The sequence below is a fragment of the Mixophyes fleayi genome, chromosome 5 (assembly GCF_038048845.1).
Source record: "Mixophyes fleayi isolate aMixFle1 chromosome 5, aMixFle1.hap1, whole genome shotgun sequence".
Taxonomy (NCBI): Eukaryota; Metazoa; Chordata; class Amphibia; order Anura; family Limnodynastidae; genus Mixophyes; species Mixophyes fleayi.
In genome coordinates, this window is record NC_134406.1 from 20,613,336 (window position 1) to 20,631,169 (window position 17,834).

Sequence of the window (17,834 nt, forward strand, 5' to 3'; positions counted from 1 at the left end):
CAAAATTTAATGGAACAAATGTGTCAGTTAGTTGACATTGATGTTGTAAAGAATAATCAAAGTAACATTGTAACAATACATTTTGGATTTAAATCTGGAATTTCCCCCACACTAGTTCTAAAATCGCTTTTAAACTGTTGTTGTCTTAAAATTAACCTTTCTTATCTGGACCACTCTATCAGATGTGTTTGCAGATCCGAAATATCCAAGTGATAATCAAATGCCTTAAACCTTATTTTGTTACCTCTAAAAGCTTCTTATTGTTTTGCAGAGTTTGGGTCTGAAGATATAGAAGTTCTCCCTAACGGACTGGCATTTATCAGCTCTGTAAGTCTTGTTATTTCTTGATAAATATCTTTACACACATCACAAAGAAAAATACTAATGTCTCCAGGGATGGGAGTCAGGTATAGCAATATTTTAAAAACTTTCATTAAAATATGCATAAAATTATTAGGGCCGACCCTGTGTGTCAGAACCTTAATTTTTATGCCTTCCCAGCTATTTCCTTCATTACACTTCATCCTCCTTCCTAAAAGGACACTTCGTATGTCAATCACGCAAACACCTGCCCGCCCCCTAATGGCTGAAAGTCATGTGAGAAGAGATGGGCTGGGCCATATACTAAGGCGGATTTCAATTGGCTGCTGTGTTGTCAGTTAGTGGCTCACCAGAAAGACGGATCTGCAACAACCTACTGAAATAAGTGCTGTGTCTGTACGATCGCTGCACTTATAGAGGTAACACTGCTATATAACACCCTCCCGTCCCATTCAAAAAATTTGTATTATATATTTCGATATTTGAGTTTTTTTAATAAATTATATTGGCCCGCCAAAAGTTTTTCTTTTTTATTCTGCCCGCTCCTGAAAAAGTTTGCCCATCACTGGTCTATATCCTAAGTTCTTGCATCATTCTACAGAACTCTGGAGCACAATGAATAGTCTATTGCACCTCTATTATTTTCTTATAAACCTGTTCGCAGGTCATACCAACAATGTTTTGTAGATCTTTTCACAGCAGAACTGATGAAATAATAAACATCCCAGTAATCTAATATATCCACTTGGGTTTCTCTGAGTCTAGGTATCTGCTAACCACTTATACATATATATCTATCTTTTAAGGGTCTGAAATATCCTCCCATAAAGAGTTTTGCACCTGACAGACCTGGAGAAATATTACTGTTGGACCTGAATGATGAAAAGCTTCATCCGTCTTCACTACGTATCAGTGGAGGGTTGGATATCTCTGCATTTAACCCTCATGGAATTAGCATTTACATTGATGAGAATGGTAAGTCCTTAGTCACGTGTAGAAACCATGCGTGATCTTCTCATGCATTGATAATTGGCAACATATTATAGATGTCATCGTTGAAATGTTGTTAACAGGGACACTTGGCTTCCCTTAAGTGAGGGAATGCATATTATGTTACAATCGTTATGCATTAAGAGGTTTAGTTTAGGGCGACAGTATAAGGCATCTGCTAGTTGTTTCAACATATAATATTTAGTTTTCCTTATGGATGTTTGCATTCTGGGATGGCCTCAAAAATGATGCAACCAGAAGACATGGTCTTAATCCAGTTTCATTGTCCCGTAAATATTACCCTTCAGTAAAGAGGAGTGATTAAGTATAGAATGCCGGAGTATCAACAAAACCAACAGTGGCATAAGACTGGTTTCATATATCCATAATAAAAATGTATACAAACAGTCGACAAAAATATCACATAAATAGAAAAAAAAAAATGTCTTGTGCCTTAATGCACTCTGTGGCCTGCTGACCATACACTGGCTGATTTGGCAGCTTGGCACGCTGGTTGCAAAGCCGGATGTCGGTCAGATTGTGCCCTACAAGAACATAGCTTATGACCAAATCTGAAAGTTGACCTATAGCTAGTTGCCTATTTTTCTTGCACTTAAAATGCAAAGGCACAAACCTAGATTATGCACATAGTCACTGTCACCCTTTTTTAAAAAAAAATTCTGTTAACTTATGAATTAAATATACCACAAACCTCTTAGGTGATGTTCTTCTGTCGAGTTCCATGCTGACATCACCTTAGACATCATTGGTCACAAAATATTAGTTGTCTTGGTCACTGGAGATCCTGCCAAAAGTGCCCCAAGAATCGCCCCTCTTTCAAAGTGAATGAGGAGTTCTCTTGCAGCTGTGGAAGCCATAATCATAGGCATCCCTGGCAGTCCAGAATTTGTATAAATGAGATGTTATTCGCTTAATTATCGCATGAGACAAATCTGCGTGAAAGCCCTTGTTTTCAATATCCTTGGTGTCCCACAATTACTCAGGCGTTTTGGGGGGGGGGGGGGGGGGGTTTGTCTGCTACCTGCAAGTTAATAGAGGAGACCTGAGACCAGCTCCCTGGGTAAAATTGAAATAAAAAAATGCAAATAACATTTTAAAAAGTTAAACATAAAAAATAAAACATACCGTATTCAAGCCCTGTAACTTCATCCAACCTTATATAACATACAAATATTTAATATCCCCATACTTGGTTGAATTTCATTCATTTCGGGGATAACTTTCTAGAGTGGAACCTGCTTGTGCTTCCCCACTCCCCACCCTTTGTAAAATGCACTAGAAATAAAAATGTATTTATTTTACCATGCTTCTAAAAAGGAACGGATTATCTGTCCCAAAGAACAGTGTAAAATTTACTAGGGTACACAAAGTTAACCAACACATAGCAAAACTGTGAGATGCGGTTTAGTCACGAATGGATTAAATATGTACGGTCGTGAAAGGGTTAACTTGAAATAGACATTTTATTGTTGTCCTATATACAGGGCCGCCGAGAGGGGGGGGGAGCGGATACTAATTACCCGGGCCCTGCATGTCAGGGGGCCCGGGCCCTTGCGCTGATGATTTTTTTTTTGCAGGGGGGGGGGTTTCGGTCGTTGGTGGGGGGAGCAGGCTAGTTTAAAAAAAGAAAAAACATACTCACCTGATCGCGGAGCCGCCATCCCTCCTCTCTGCTGCTCTGTGCTCCATTCAGACTGTCTGAATGCCGGGTGTGATGTCATCATGTCACGCCCAGCATTCAGTCAGTCTGGAGCAATGGATCACAGAGCAGCAGAGAAGACCAAGAGAGGAGAAAAGGTAAGTGCAGGGAGGAAAACGAGGGGGGCACAGAGGGGTTAAAAAACGGGAGGCGGGGGGGGGGCAGCATGTCAGAGGGGTTAAAAAATGAGGGGGTACAAAGGGGTTAAAAAACGGGAAAGCAGCATGTCAGAGGGGTTAAAAAATGAGGGGGAGCACAGAGGGGTTAAAAAACGGGGGCGGCATGACAGGGGTTAAAAAATGAGGGGGAGCACAGAGGGGTTAAAAAACGGGGAAGCAGCATGACAAAGGGGTTAAAAAATGAGGGGGAGCACAGAGGGGTTAAAAAACGGGGGGGGGGGGCAGCATGTCAGAGGGGTTAAAAAATGAGGGGGGCACAAAGGGGTTAAAAAACGGGAAAGCAGCATGTCAGAGGGGTTAATAAACAGGGGTCAGCATGGCACAGTGGGGTTAAAAAGGGGGGGAGGCATGGCACAGTGGGATTGAAAAGGGGGGGAGCAGCATAGTATAGTGTGATGAAGGGGAGCCAGATGAAGGGGGCAAAAGAAGCATGGAGGGCGCAGTGTGATCATAAGGCATGGCGATGATGAAGGGGCACATTATTGTAATATTGGAGCTGGAGGAAGGCCTAATTATTAATCGTGGGTGGTATTGATTTAACGCCAGGGTTGTTTGGAATTATCTAAATGTAGCTCTTTTTTTCCAAATAGGGCCCCCAGCATTCCAGGATCCAGACAAGCCGCAACTAGAGAAACATGCAGCAACAGGTGGTGAAAGTGAGAAGAACAGGTAGGAGAGAGCAGGACAGTATGTGAAATGTTGTGATTCTAGTAGGGACAATGTAAATTTTTGGTGAGTGTTGTGCCCAATGTAAGGTGGAGGCCAAGATTGAACTCTTTGTGTACACACTGCATTTTTTCTATACTACATTTTGGTGCTAGATGTCCTGAAAGTCAGGAGTGCTTGGACATATGCGACGCTCGGGTGAATTGAGAGCCTAGTGATTTTGATGTGTTAGCCACGCCCCAATGGTGCATTTGCCGCTCCCCCAAATGCATGACCACACCTCTGAAACGGCGGCGCAATTTTTTTTACCATACTCAACTACGAGGGGGGGCCCCATGAATTTATTGTACCGGGGCCCTGAATTCCTCTTGGCAGCCCTGCCTATATAGTAAAGTACAATTTACAGACTGGTAATATTGATCCTATCAGGTAATGACTATGTCCTACTGTGACAGACCCGGGCCTTATATTGAGAATATCCTGCCAACCCGGTCTGTCCTCAGTGGGCTAACTGAACAACCATGGCCCACTCTGTTATTAAATGCCGCCTGGTGGCCAGATCTGTTATTGCTGTGGTGTCCAGAGAGGGAGGGGAGAGGCAGCTCACAGGAAGTGTGAATCAGCTGTGGACCCTGTGACATCAAAAATAGTGGAACGGGTTAAAAAGAGGAGGGTCAGGACCTTATCTAAAATCAGGAGGGGGTCTCTCCCTGTTTGCTAACTATTGTTCTAGCAAGTCTGCAACTCAGTCAGAATGGCACCAGCACCGCAGGGGGGAGACCACTGATGTCATGCACTATTTCCACCCCTGTTACCACCCAAACTCTCCACACCACCAATGAGAAGAGGACAATGAGTGGGGGGTTGTGGAAGGGACAAAAGGGAGTTGTTGGAGAATCTTGAGAGAGTGAGGACTTGGACTGTTGGAGAGTAACCGTATTCTCGCAGGGCCTTAAAGGAATGCTTAAGGCAGGAGCTTCTTGACAGAGATCGGACAGTGTACCTCTAGGACTGATTCTGTTACCACTCCATCAGGAGACACTCGCAGATTCTGGGGAATTGGTGAGCCTACATCGGTAGGGAGACTATACCCAGGGTCCCACCAAGCTGGTGGAGAGTTGGCCGAGCGGCTGGGATCAGCAAGATACACAGACCCACCTTAAGGATCAGAAACCGTGACCCACTTGGATTGTCAGCTGTGGATTTTATTATCAGGAGTTTGGGCCTGCTAGGACTCTGTGCTTGGAGGTAACCTGCTGGGGACTTTGTTGGGGAGTTTTTACTTGCACTGGTGATTTTCTGACACTTGATATATTTGGTGGGGGAACAAGTTTCTCCTTGGGGAGCACTGTTGTATTTTACTAAGTGTGTACACTTTGTTTAATAAAAGGGATTATTATTTCTTTCCTGTCTCCTTACCTGTGTGACCTGTGAACCTAGAGGACAGGGTATCTAGTGAGCTTTGGTTCTAACCCCGGTGTCCTCACAATTTTGGTGGCAGCAGTGGGATCACACAGTCCCAACGTTTGGGTAGAGCGCAGGGACTCGTATCCAGATATGGTCAGGCTCTGTAAGGACACAAGGCAACAGTCTGTCAGCACCAGTGTTAGTAAAAAAAGAACCTAGCTGGGAAGTCAGCAGCAATGGCCACAGAAGCAGAGCAGATCAGTTTAAAAGCCACAGAGAGATTCTATATGAAAGCAAGGAAACAACACTTGCAGGGGTTCTGCAGAACCAAAGGGGTGGACTTTGATGACACAGACGTGCGTGAAGTTCTGGTGGCCAAACTAAGGGAATGGGAAAGGGCTCACCCTGAGGAGATGGAAGAGTCAGAGGTGGAGGAGGAGGAGGCCAAAGGCCAGCCACAGAGACCCCCCAGTGGGACACAACCCAGACCACCGTCCGGCACTCCAGCAGTGCTTCAAGATTGGCTGACAGCACTGGGGGAAAGGGCAACCCTGCATGAAAGGGCAGCCATACTCCAAGCAATGTTGGGGGTAGCAATTGAGGTACCCCAGATTCAGAGAGAAGAAGGTCGGGGAGAGGCCCGGTTGAGACCTCAGCTGGGATATAGTGGAGTCCCAATTTTTAAAGAGGCAGATGCAGACATTGATACCCATCTCCAGGTTTTTGAAAACTTGATGGGAGTCCATGGGATTGAGGAGGAAGAGTGGTCCAAATATCTGGGACCAAGCCTGACTGGGAGAGCGCTGGAAGCTTACCAGGCTCTAAGCCCTCAAGAATGTGGGGATTATGGTACGGTGAAAAAGGCGCTGATGGTAAAATTCCAGTTAAATGCAGAGACCTACAGATACAAGTTCAGGACTTTAAATAAAGGAGGGTCACAGTCGCACCAGGAATTTGCCAGCCAGCTACAGAGGGCCTGTGAGAAATGGTTGGAAGGGAAAGGGGCTTGCTCCGCTAAGCAAATTAAAGAGCTCATTATGCTGGAGCAGCTGACTCTAAAAATGGCCCCAGAGATCCGGGAATGGCTGGCGGACAGAAAACCTGAGACCCTGGAGGAGGCAGCAGGGCTAGCTGATGAGTATGTGGTGAGTCGAACCAGGTGGAGAGCCCCTAGTATGCCTAGTCAAGTAGCTGCAGGGAGGGGGAGCTGACCAATTCCAGCAAGTCTAGCGACACCTGGAGGCCCCTTTATTAGAGAGAACTCTGCCCGGAATCCAAGAGATGAACCAGTCCGATCCAGACCCTGGGACCTGAATCCAAAGAGGTGCTATCGGTGCAACCAGGTGGGGCACTTCCAGAGAGATTGTCCCCGTACCAAAGGTCCGATGCCAGGAGCCAGAGCTGCACCAGTGGCCGCTGTACAGTATGCCCCAGGAGATTTTGAAATCGGCATTGAGGCCGAGCCACCCTGTCCTGATGTGCCAGAGGCAAGGGACGGGGTGTATGTGGTGAACCTGATTTTGGGGGAGGGGAGGCAGAGCCCTAGGAATATGCAGGGTCATCTACAGGACGTGTGGGTGGGGGACTGCAAGGTCCAGGGGTTGAGAGACTCAGGAGCATACCTGACCCTGGTGGAGCCTGATATAATTAAAATATCCCAAGTTATGGAGGGACAGCAGGTCCGGATTTCCACGGTGGGGGGCCATCTTGCAGATATTCAAGTGGCCCGGGTACATTTGGATTGGGGGCAGGATTTGGAATGGTGGAGGTGGGCATCCTGGATGGACTACCAGCAAAAGTGATTTTGGGGAATGATTTGGGCCAGGGATTGGTCACTCACTTTGTGCAAGCTGTGACCCGCAGCCAGAGCCGAGTGCAAGCCACAGCTGCACAAGAAGCCGCAACGCCAAGGAGACCACCAAGACTAACCCCAGAAACCAGAACCAAGGAGCCAGAGGCAGCACCGTTGGTGAGTAACCCTAAAAGATCTGATGTTGTACCAGAAATTGATTTGGGGGAGGAGGACAGGAGGGAATTTGGGAAGGTCCAACAGACTGACCCATCCCTAGCCAAACTGAGGAGTGCAGCAGACGCTGGGGGAGGGGAAGGGGCAGGTAGTAAAGTAGTGTGGGACAAAGGGCTGTTATCTAGGGTAGTCACCCCCACCCTAGATCAAGACCCAGGGACAGAAGTGAAGCAGTTGGTAGTACCCTGGGCTTACCGAACCCATTTATTAGCGCTGGCCCATGACATTCCAGCAGCGGGGCACTTTGGCACCAGAAAAACGTTGGCCCGGGTGTTGCGGACTTTTTTCTGGCCTCAAGTTGCCCAGGATGTGAAACGGTACAAAGCCTCCTGTGACACCTGCCAGAGAATAGGGAGAGCCCCTAAGAAAGTCCCACTACAATCCCTGCCTATAATTGAGGAGCCCTTTCCACGGGTGGCTATAGATATCGTAGGTCCATTAGCCATCCCCAGTTACACCGGAAAAAGATTCATCCTCACCCTGCTGGACTTTGCCACCAGATACCCAGAGGTAGTAGCCCTGTCGTCCATAGACGCAGAGCATGTGGCCCAGGCTCTGGTGGACATTTTCAGCCGGGTAGGATATCCCAGGGAAGTGGTTACTGACCAGGGGACCCAATTCCAAGGGGACCTAGTCCAGACCCTATGGGAAAAGTGGGGCATTAAGCCCCTGCGAACCACTCCGTACCATCCCCAGACCAATGGGTTATGTGAGCGTTTCAATGGAACGCTGAAACACCTCCTGAAGGCATATGTACAGTCTGAAGGGAGAGACTGGGACAGGGCCCTGCAGCAGCTCCTGTTTGCATACAGAGAAGTGCCCCAGGAGTCCACCAGATACTCTCCTTTCGAACTTTTGTATGGCCGGAGGGTACGAGGCCCCCTAGACCTGGTTAGAGAGAGCTGGGAAGGAACAAAGTGGTGAGGCAGGTAGGGCCAGTCAACTATGTAGTAGCGCTGGATGATGAGGAAACCTGGCTGAAAACCTTCCACATCAATCGACTAAAAGGTTATGTGGAACGACAGATGGCAGCAATGGTGGTGTGTTGTCCCCCCATGGGTCCCACAGAGGTAGACCCCCTACTGGAGATGATAGGGGAGGTGAGAGAGGAAAAGGGGGTGGAGACAGTGACAGTGGGGACGCAGCTAGGAGAGGGACAGAGGCAGGAAATGAGGGAGGTGCTGGAGAAGGAGCAGGCCCAATTTACCTGTAAGCCCAGGCGTACCCACCTAGCCACCCACCATGTAGACACGGGGGAGGAGAAGCCCATAAGGCAGGTAGCATACCGCATGACCCCCGCAGTACTGGCCCAAGTACAGAAGGAGATAGAGGAAATGCTGGCCTTAGGAGTAATTAAGAAGTCAAATAGTCCATGGGCTGCAGTGGTGGTATTGGTCCCGAAGAAGGATGGGACCACCCGCTTCTGCGTGGACTACCGTAAACTAAATGAGGTCACCACCACTGATGCTTATCCCATGGCCCGAATAGATGAGCTACTAGACAGGCTAGGGGCAGCCAAGTTTGTGTCCACTTTGGATCTGAGCAAGGGCTATTGGCAAATTCCCCTCACCCCCAAAGCTCAGGAGCGGTCAGCCTTTATAACCCCACTGGGATTGTTTGAATGTACGACCATGCCCTTTGGGATGAAAAATGCTCCAGCCACATTCCAACGGATGATTGATGACCTGTAGGGGGGGTGTCAGGAATTTGCCCAGGCTTACTTAGATGACATTGCCATCTTCAGCCAGACGGGGAAGGATCACTTAGTGCAAGTGTCAGAGGTCCTGAGGAGAATCAGGCAGGCAGGGTTGACCATTCGCCCAGACAAATGCTTCATGGGCATGGCAGAAGTGCAATACTTGGGGCACCATGTTGGTGGGGGAATCATACGACCTGAACCGGCAAAAGTAGAGGCCATTGTTCAGTGGCCCCGACCCACCAACCAAAAGCAGGTACGAGCATTCCTCGGGATCGCAGGGTACTACAGAAAATTTGTGCCTCAGTATAGCACTGTTGCCAGGCCCCTGACTGACTTGACAAAGAAAAAATACTCCAGACATATAGAATGGACCCCAGAGTGCGAGGGAGCCTTTGACGCTCTGAAGGCAGCATTGACCCAGTCCCCAGTGTTAGCAGCCCCAGACTTCAAGAAACTATTTCTGGTACAGACAGATGTTTCAGGGTGTGGACTCGGTGCTGTGCTCAGCCAAGTGGGGGAGGATGGGCATGAGCACCCAGTGGTTTATTTATCCCGAAAGCTGGTGGATAGAGAGGTAGCCTATGCCACAATTGAATAAGAATGCCTGGCCATAGTGTGGGCCCTAAAGAAATTACAACCCTACATTTATGGGCAAGAGTTCACAGTAATTACAGACCACAACCCCCTTTACTGGTTACAAAGATCTTCTGGGGAAAATGGGAGGTTATTACGGTGGAGTTTAGCATTACAAGGTTATAACTTTACTATCTCGTACAAAAAGGGGAAAGACCACTCAAATGCGGACGGACTCTCCAGAAGAGAGGAAGAGAACCCTTCATTAAGGAACCCACCGTGCCAAGGAGAACATCTGGAGCCCGACCACCAGACTCCAACTGTCCCCTTGATTTAATAAGGGGGAGGTATGTGACAGACCCGGGCCTTATATTGAGAATATCCTGCCAACCCGGTCTGTCCTCAGTGGGCCAACTGAACAACCATGGCCCACTCTGTTATTAAATGCCGCCCGGTGGCCAGATCTGTTATTGCTGTGGTGTCCAGAGAGGGAGGGGAGAGGCAGCTCACAGGAAGTGTGAATCAGCTGTGGACCCTGTGACATCAAAAAGTAGTGGAACGGGTTAAAAAGAGGAGGGTCAGGACCTTATCTAAAATCAGTAGGGGGTCTCTCACTGTTTGCTAACTATTGTTCTAGCAGTCTGCAACACAGTCCGAATGGCACCATCACCGCAGGGGGGAGACCACTGATGTCATGCACTATTTCCACCCCTGTTACCACCCAAACTCTCCACACCACCAATGAGAAGAGGACAATGAGTGGGGGGTTGTGGAAGGGACAAAAGGGAGTTGTTGGAGAATCTTGAGAGAGTGAGGACTTGGACTGTTGGAGAGTAACCGTATTCTCGCAGGGCCTTAAAGGAATGCTTAAGGCAGGAGCTTCTTGACAGAGATCGGACAGTGTACCTCTAGGACTGATTCTGTTACCACTCCATCGGGAGACACTCGCAGATTCTGGGGAATTGGTGAGCCTACATCGGTAGGGAGACTATACCCAGGGTCCCACCAAGCTGGTGGAGAGTTGGCCGAGCGGCTGGGATCAGCAAGATACACAGACCCACCTTTAGGATCAGAAACCGTGACCCACTTGGATTGTCAGCTGTGGATTTTATTATCAGGAGTTTGGGCCTGCTAGGACTCTGTGCTTGGAGGTAACCTGCTGGGGACTTTGTTGGGGAGTTTTTACTTGCACTGGTGATTTTCTGACACTTGATATATTTGGTGGGGGAACAATTTTCTCCTTGGGGAGCACTGTTGTATTTTACTAAGTGTGTACACTTTGTTTAATAAAAGGGATTATTATTTCTTTCCTGTCTCCTTACCTGTGTGACCTGTGAACCTAGAGGACAGGGTATCTAGTGAGCTTTGGTTCTAACCCCGGTGTCCTCACACCTACTAATCTATAAACCAATGTAAATATTGTATGACCTTAGATCCTTATTGCAATCTTTTAATGTTTACTGATTACAATGTAGTAGTGTGTGTGTGTGTGTGTGTGTGTGTGTGTGTGTGTGTATAGATGTATATAAAATAAAATGCTGTCTATCATACAGAACTGCACATTGAAGGGATCAAGATGCAAGCATACAGAATAAGAGTAAAGTTATACTGATAAATGTAAATTTGGTGCCGATATGGAACGATACGGCAGTCTGTAGTATTTTGCAATTGAGAGACTTGTAAAGGTCACTAGTGTCATAAAAATGTTGATGATCTATCTTGGTACAAGGCATGTGGCCAGTACACCAAAGTATCAATGTCCCTGAGCTAGTGGCAGCCAATCAAACACCAGAGTCGTATCCAGGACAAAATCCAACATGAAGCAATGCCAATTAATTGTAAGATCTCTGCTGCATCTGAGATCACATTTCTATAGATTGTTTTTGTATATAAGTGCTGCATATAGTAATTCTATTTGTCACATAATAGATCTTAAGATTTTATCAATGCATTTTTCCAGACCCTAAGCCACAATAATTGTTGTAATAAACAACAATATATTTAATTATTTATTTTTGTAACTGTAAATTATTTCATTGGGTCTCTATTGTTGAAACACAATTAAGACAACTATAAGACATTAGCAGACTCTGTCACCCATGTAAATAGTGGTTGGGTGTCCTCCTAAATCATCGTAGTGGCAGCCTCATACCACTTCTCCATACTCAACCTCCTTGACCTCTCCGCCACTTTCTATGCAGTGGACCACCCTCTTCTCTTACATACCCTTCACTCCCTTAGCATTGTGTGCACTGTACTCCTCAAGTTCACCTTTCTGAACGCTCCGTCACTTCAGGGACATCCTCCCCTCCACTCAATCTTTCTGTTGGGGTCCCTCAGCACTACGTTCTTGGCCCTCTGGTTTTCTTTCTTTATACCTCTTGTTGGTGAATTAATATGTTAATTTGGATTCCACTATGACCTCCACGCAGAAATCTTTTTGACACCTCCACTTGACTGTCAGCACTACATAAAGTTCAACATGTCCAAGACTGATCTCATAGTCTTTCCTCTTCCCAGTGTCGCTACCCCCCCTTTCTAGTCTCTCTCATTGTTGATAGCGTCATGTTCTAGCCAGCCACACATGCCCTATGCTTTGGTTTCATCCTTTACTTGGCCCTTATCTTTACTCCTCTTGCTTTTCCCCTCATCTTTTAAAAAGATTGCCAGAAAACACCCTTTTCAAGCTCAGGACGTTACCAAAACCCTTAACTGTTCTCTCATTATCTCCCACCTTGACTACTGCAAATCTTTGCTATCTGCCCTTCTTTTCACCCATCTATCCCCTTTCTAATCTGTCCTAAATGCTGCAGCAAGACTGATATTAATCTCTTCCACATCTGCTGCACCTCTCTACAAATCCCTACTTTGTCTCCCCATAACTTCCAGAATCAAATTAAAGCTCATCCTCGCCATCAGAGTCCTCATCAGCCCCTCTCATACATCTCTGATCTTGTTACAAGCTACTATCCCACACGACTGCTTCGATCTGCCTCTAACCTCATCCTTGCCTCCTCTCTAATGATGCCTCCAAAATTTCTCCCATGCTGCTCTCCTCTTATGGATCTCCCTACCCCAGCAAACCATGTGCTATACCAACCTTTAATCTTTCGAACTCTCAAAACCCAATTCTTTACAATACCCTATCCAACTCCACCTGATTCTACTCCTTCTGGGTACTACCAGCTCCAATCCCGTCACTCTAGCTCCTAAAGTCTCAGTATTGCCCTCTCCCTCTAAATTGAACTCTCTTTACCCTCTATCTCATGTCTGGACCTTCTCCATCAACCTTGTATGGACTTGCTCTGTTTCTTTGTATCAAAATAAAAAAATAAAACAGCACTGAAAAATGATTCCAGAGTAGTGAATCTCCCTCGATATTCTTATCTGAGTGATGAATTAAATATTTATCCAGGGCAATATGGAATACAATACAACGTTTTAATATACAGTAAAAAATCACATTCTTCAATATCAAAAAGGTATATACAACTCCAGAAATAAGCAGTGGAGAGATTGTATATATTAATTAGAGACCATTAATCGTTATACCAAGTGTAACGCCAATGGAACTAATATAGGATATACAGACCATCAATCAAAATAACAATTGACCACTAGTGAGAACCGTGATAATCAGTAATAGATGTAAAATAAATCTCTTTAAAATAATAAGGCATAAACAGATCTTTAGCTGGTTCACATTTCCGGAGAAAAGTGTTTAGAATAATACTAATTCTACTGTAGACATTTGGGACTAGTATATTAACTCCTCCATAAGACAGATATCGTTCCAGATAGAATGCATTTGGTAACTGTAGAAAAAGCAAATGTAATGAACGGAGCTTATGGGGTATTGCTAGAGATTCAGTCAAGTGTGTAATATTGCAGGAGAAACCCCCCGCAGTTCCTCCGATATCCCTCCTCCAGAGAACTGACACTTTGTGTCTAGTGAGAGACACACGTAGCCATCCAGACAAAGAAAACTACTGAAGCCACGGAGATTTGCCAGGATTTGATATGGATCTGGGAGAAAATAGCAAAATATGCACTCAGTCTCTCCGGTGTCGCTCCACACGGACCACAATCTCACGCTGGCTCTCCGATTCTCGTTTGGCTGTAATGAGCTCCTATTGATGTTGCAGGTGCGCACCTGTATGAATTCCGTGTAACAGATAGCCGGCTGAAAGGTTCCTGTTGTAGATAGTCTATTCCGTTAGGGAAGACAGTAAATAAGTGTAAAATCAGATAGAATATAGGCAACGCGTTTCGTCCACCACATTCTATCTGATTTTACACTTATTTACTGTCTTCCCTAACGGAATAGACTATCTACAACAGGAACCTTTCAGCCGGCTATCTGTTACACGGAATTCATACAGGTGCGCACCTGCAACATCAATAGGAGCTCATTACAGCCAAACGAGAATCGGAGAGCCAGCGTGAGATTGTGGTCCGTGTGGAGCGACACCGGAGAGACTGTGAGTGCATATTTCGCTATTTTCTCCCAGATTCTTCTCAATTACTGGCAAATCTCCGTGGCTTCAGTAGTTTTCTTTGTCTGGATGGCTACGTGTGTATCTCACTAGACACAAAGTGTCAGTTCTCTGGAGGAGGGATATCGGAGGAACTGCGGGGGGTTTCTTCTGCCATATTACACACTTGACTGAATCTCTAGCAATACCCCATAAGCTCCGTTCATTACATTTGCTTTTTCTACAGTTACCAAATGTATTCTATCTGGAACGATATCTGTCTTATGGAGGAGTTAATATACTAGTCCCAAATGTCTACAGTAGAATTAGTATTATTCTAAACGCTTTTCTCCGGAAATGTGAACTAGCTAAAGATCTGTTTATGCCTTATTATTTTAAAGAGATTTATTTGACATCTATTACTGATTATCACGGTTCTCACTAGTGGTCAATTGTTATTATGATTGATGGTCTGTATATCCTATATTCGTTCCATTGGCGTTACACTTGGTATAACGATTAATGGTCTCTAATTAATGTATACATCTCTCCACTGCTTATTTCTGGAGTTGTATATACCTTTTTGATATTGAAGAATGTGATTTTTTACTGTATATTAAAACGTTGTATTGTATTCCATATTGCCCTGGATAAATATTTAATTCATCACTCAGATAAGAATATCGAGGGACATTCACTACTCTGGAATCATTTTTCAGCGCTGTTTTATTTTTTTATTTTGATATCTTCTGTTTTGGGATGTGACACCATCCTTACACAGCTGCGTTATCTGATTCCATTGAGTGTTTTTCAATTTTTATAAAAAAAAATTCTTAGCGCCAGGTGATTGTTTTGTTGGCTGTTTCTTTGTATGACCTTTTTAATATGATTTTTGCTATACAGACTGTCTGGCACTATAGAGTTTTATGGCACCTTATAAATAATGATGATGATGACCACAGGAAACGCTGGTGATAAGATCAGTGGTGTATCTATTTTCTTTTCCCTAGTGATGGAGCATTTGATTACATGTTCTGCTGTAGACATTGAAGTCTATGACATTCTATGTTAACACATGCTATACACAAAAAAAAGCAAGACCGATCTTCTGTTCTTGTTTGATAATTTTCTTTGCTTTGAAAGTATGGCTGTGCAAGGCCATTTATTCCATAGGCTGGGGGACGTTTATTTTAGCATTCAGACTCTGTAAATGATGAGGGAGGGACTGCATTAATACTATGTCAAATTGTAAGTTCTTTATGTATCCTCTTGTTTTCAGATGACACCGTCTATCTTTTTGTGGTGAATCATCCTCAGTACAAAACCACTATTGAGCTATTTAAATTTGTAGAAGAAGAAAATATTCTTGTGCACCTGAAAACAATTAAACATGAGCTCCTGCACAGGTACTGGAAATGACTCTGCAAATATACCTCTTGGCCTGCTTCCCTAGCCCTGCTTTCTTAACTTCGGTCTACTTCTAACTGATTTCTACCATCACTTTCACACATTGTCCCAAAAATAATTTGATTTGCATTACTATGTTACCTGTGTGTGTTTTTTGTTTTTGTATTTTTGTGATTATTGTTCTTTCTGGGTCACTGTTTTCTGTATATGTCGTGTACAGCGCTGCGGCCCCTTTGTGGTGCCTTATAAATTAAAGATTTTAATAATAATAGAATTTTTTTTTTTATACAACTTATGTAACTAGTGAAAGAACGGCTAATCAGTTGTTATGTTCATATTGTCGCTACCAATAAATATTGTCCGATGCGATTAATGAGGTTTCAACGCACAAAGTGATTTAATAGCAAAATATAGCAGAATTACAGCAAACCATGATGACTTATATGAAGGTATTAGAAGATACAAGAAAGTATAACCGAATACATTACGCCTGCACCCCAGGTTCAGTCTTGAAGTCTGCAAAATGAATTCTGACCCAGGGGCTTGCTTAAATGCAGTATAAATTAACATAAACAGTGATGTTGTCACAAATATACACAGATAACACTAAGGGCTAGATTTACTAAGCTGCGGGTTTGAAAAAGTGGGGATGTTGCCTATAGCAACCAATTAGATTCTAACTGTCATTTTGTAGAAGGTACTAAATAAATGAAAGCTAGAATCTGATTGGTTGCTATAGGCAACATCCCCACTTTTTCAAACCCGCAGCTTAGTAAATCTAGTCCCAAGAGAGGTCTGCATTGTTCCAGGGTTCAGGATGTTCCAGTAGACTGCTGGTCATAGGTCATTTTATCTCTCTCCAAAGGTGGGGGGGGGGGGCAACTTACACCAACTGTTGCCTACGTGTCTTCCTGCCGAATAACCAGTTTAAACTGACCCATAAACAAAGTACTTTTGAGTATTAATCTCATACCATTCATAACTTACGATCTCCATGTGCGATCGCTACTCTGTTAATACCAGATTTCTGCTGGTAAAGTATGGATTAATATGAGACCAAACTCCACACATTTCTGAGCACCTGAACCATAATTACCTTTACTGTAGTATTATCTATATATAAATAATCTCTAATACATTTAATAAATAAATGTGGATTGGAACTTTAATAAATGTGTACTATTTACAAATGTAAGTGTGAATGTTAGTGTGTGTTGTTTACCTGTGCGATTGCGTTATTAATCATAGCGTACTAATCGCAATCACACGTTATACCAATATTAATCAATTTAGCCGACTTCATCCAATTATTTGACTTCGACACAGTATATTAGTAAACCTAACCATTCGAATCGTGAAGTGGGACGCACAATGTTAATTGTGACCACCTCTCACTCCTGCCTACAACGCTCTACCCGTACCGCTACCCACTTACGGAAATCCCTCCCAATCATACTCTCCTTAGCCTTCAAATCTTTAAACACTCTCTGAAACCCACCTCCTTATGGGAACTTACCCTACCCCCATGTGTTCTACTTGCACTTATAGAAACCTTACAACTGTCCCAATCTCCAATCTGAGCCACACTCACTCCCCTTATCCCAGCTGTGTCCTTTTTCCACTAGATTGTAACCTCTGTTTTCTCATTTGCATTTATTTTGTCTTCTTGTATGCCCCTATTTTATGTATGCCCCTATTTCCCCCACAAATAAGTAACGACAATAATAATAGTAATAATAATAATAAAATATGATATTGTAGTACTATATGTAGAGGGACAATGTGTAGAAATGGGTAACAAAATAGTATGAATAGTGGTTGTTTTAATATTGATTGATCAGTCTGACATACATTATGTATTACAATAAGACTGTTTTATTTGGTTTTTTTTCTTAAAATTGTGTCTTCTTTCAGTGTCAATGATATTGTCGCTGTGGGACCTGAGAGCTTTTATGCCACTAACGATTATTACTTCGATAATCACAACATGAAAACTGTGGAAATGCTCATTGGATTAGCGTGGACAAACGTGGTGTATTACAGTCCGGGTGATGTCAGAGAAGTGGCGTCGGGTTTTTATAATGGAAATGGAATTACCATATCCAACGATAGAAAGTAATTACTGTCTTTTATTACAGTTTTGTCTTTTTATTACTTGTTTTGTGTCAGTCGTATCACTCTGTGCAGACAAGGGAAATGGCAACAGCATTTAATTTTTTATCTTTCTTGTATAACAAAGGAGATTGAGACATCGCAGTATATGACCTGAAGCCCAGTAAATGTTAATATGGTAATATCTAGATCGTTATCATGTTGAATGATGTTCTCTTATCATGTCATGTATAAAATAAGTCCATATTTGTCCACATAC

At 44.1% G+C, this 17,834-nt stretch overlaps 1 protein-coding gene across 3 annotated transcripts in view; it reads left to right on the top strand.

Moving 5' to 3' along the window:
• LOC142158119 (serum paraoxonase/arylesterase 2-like) overlaps positions 1-17,834 on the top strand; it is a 97,808-nt gene that overhangs the window by 20,921 nt on the left and 59,053 nt on the right. For 2 of the 3 annotated variants that reach the window (XM_075211781.1, XM_075211778.1), the window contains exons 3-6: positions 272-327; positions 1,128-1,296; positions 15,336-15,462; positions 17,378-17,578. The exons of the other annotated variant lie outside the window; for it this stretch is intronic. In XM_075211781.1, coding sequence (XP_075067882.1) covers positions 272-327; positions 1,128-1,296; positions 15,336-15,462; positions 17,378-17,578 — 553 coding nt within the window. The remainder of the gene's footprint in view (positions 1-271; positions 328-1,127; positions 1,297-15,335; positions 15,463-17,377; positions 17,579-17,834) is intronic. 3 annotated transcript variants of the gene reach the window in all.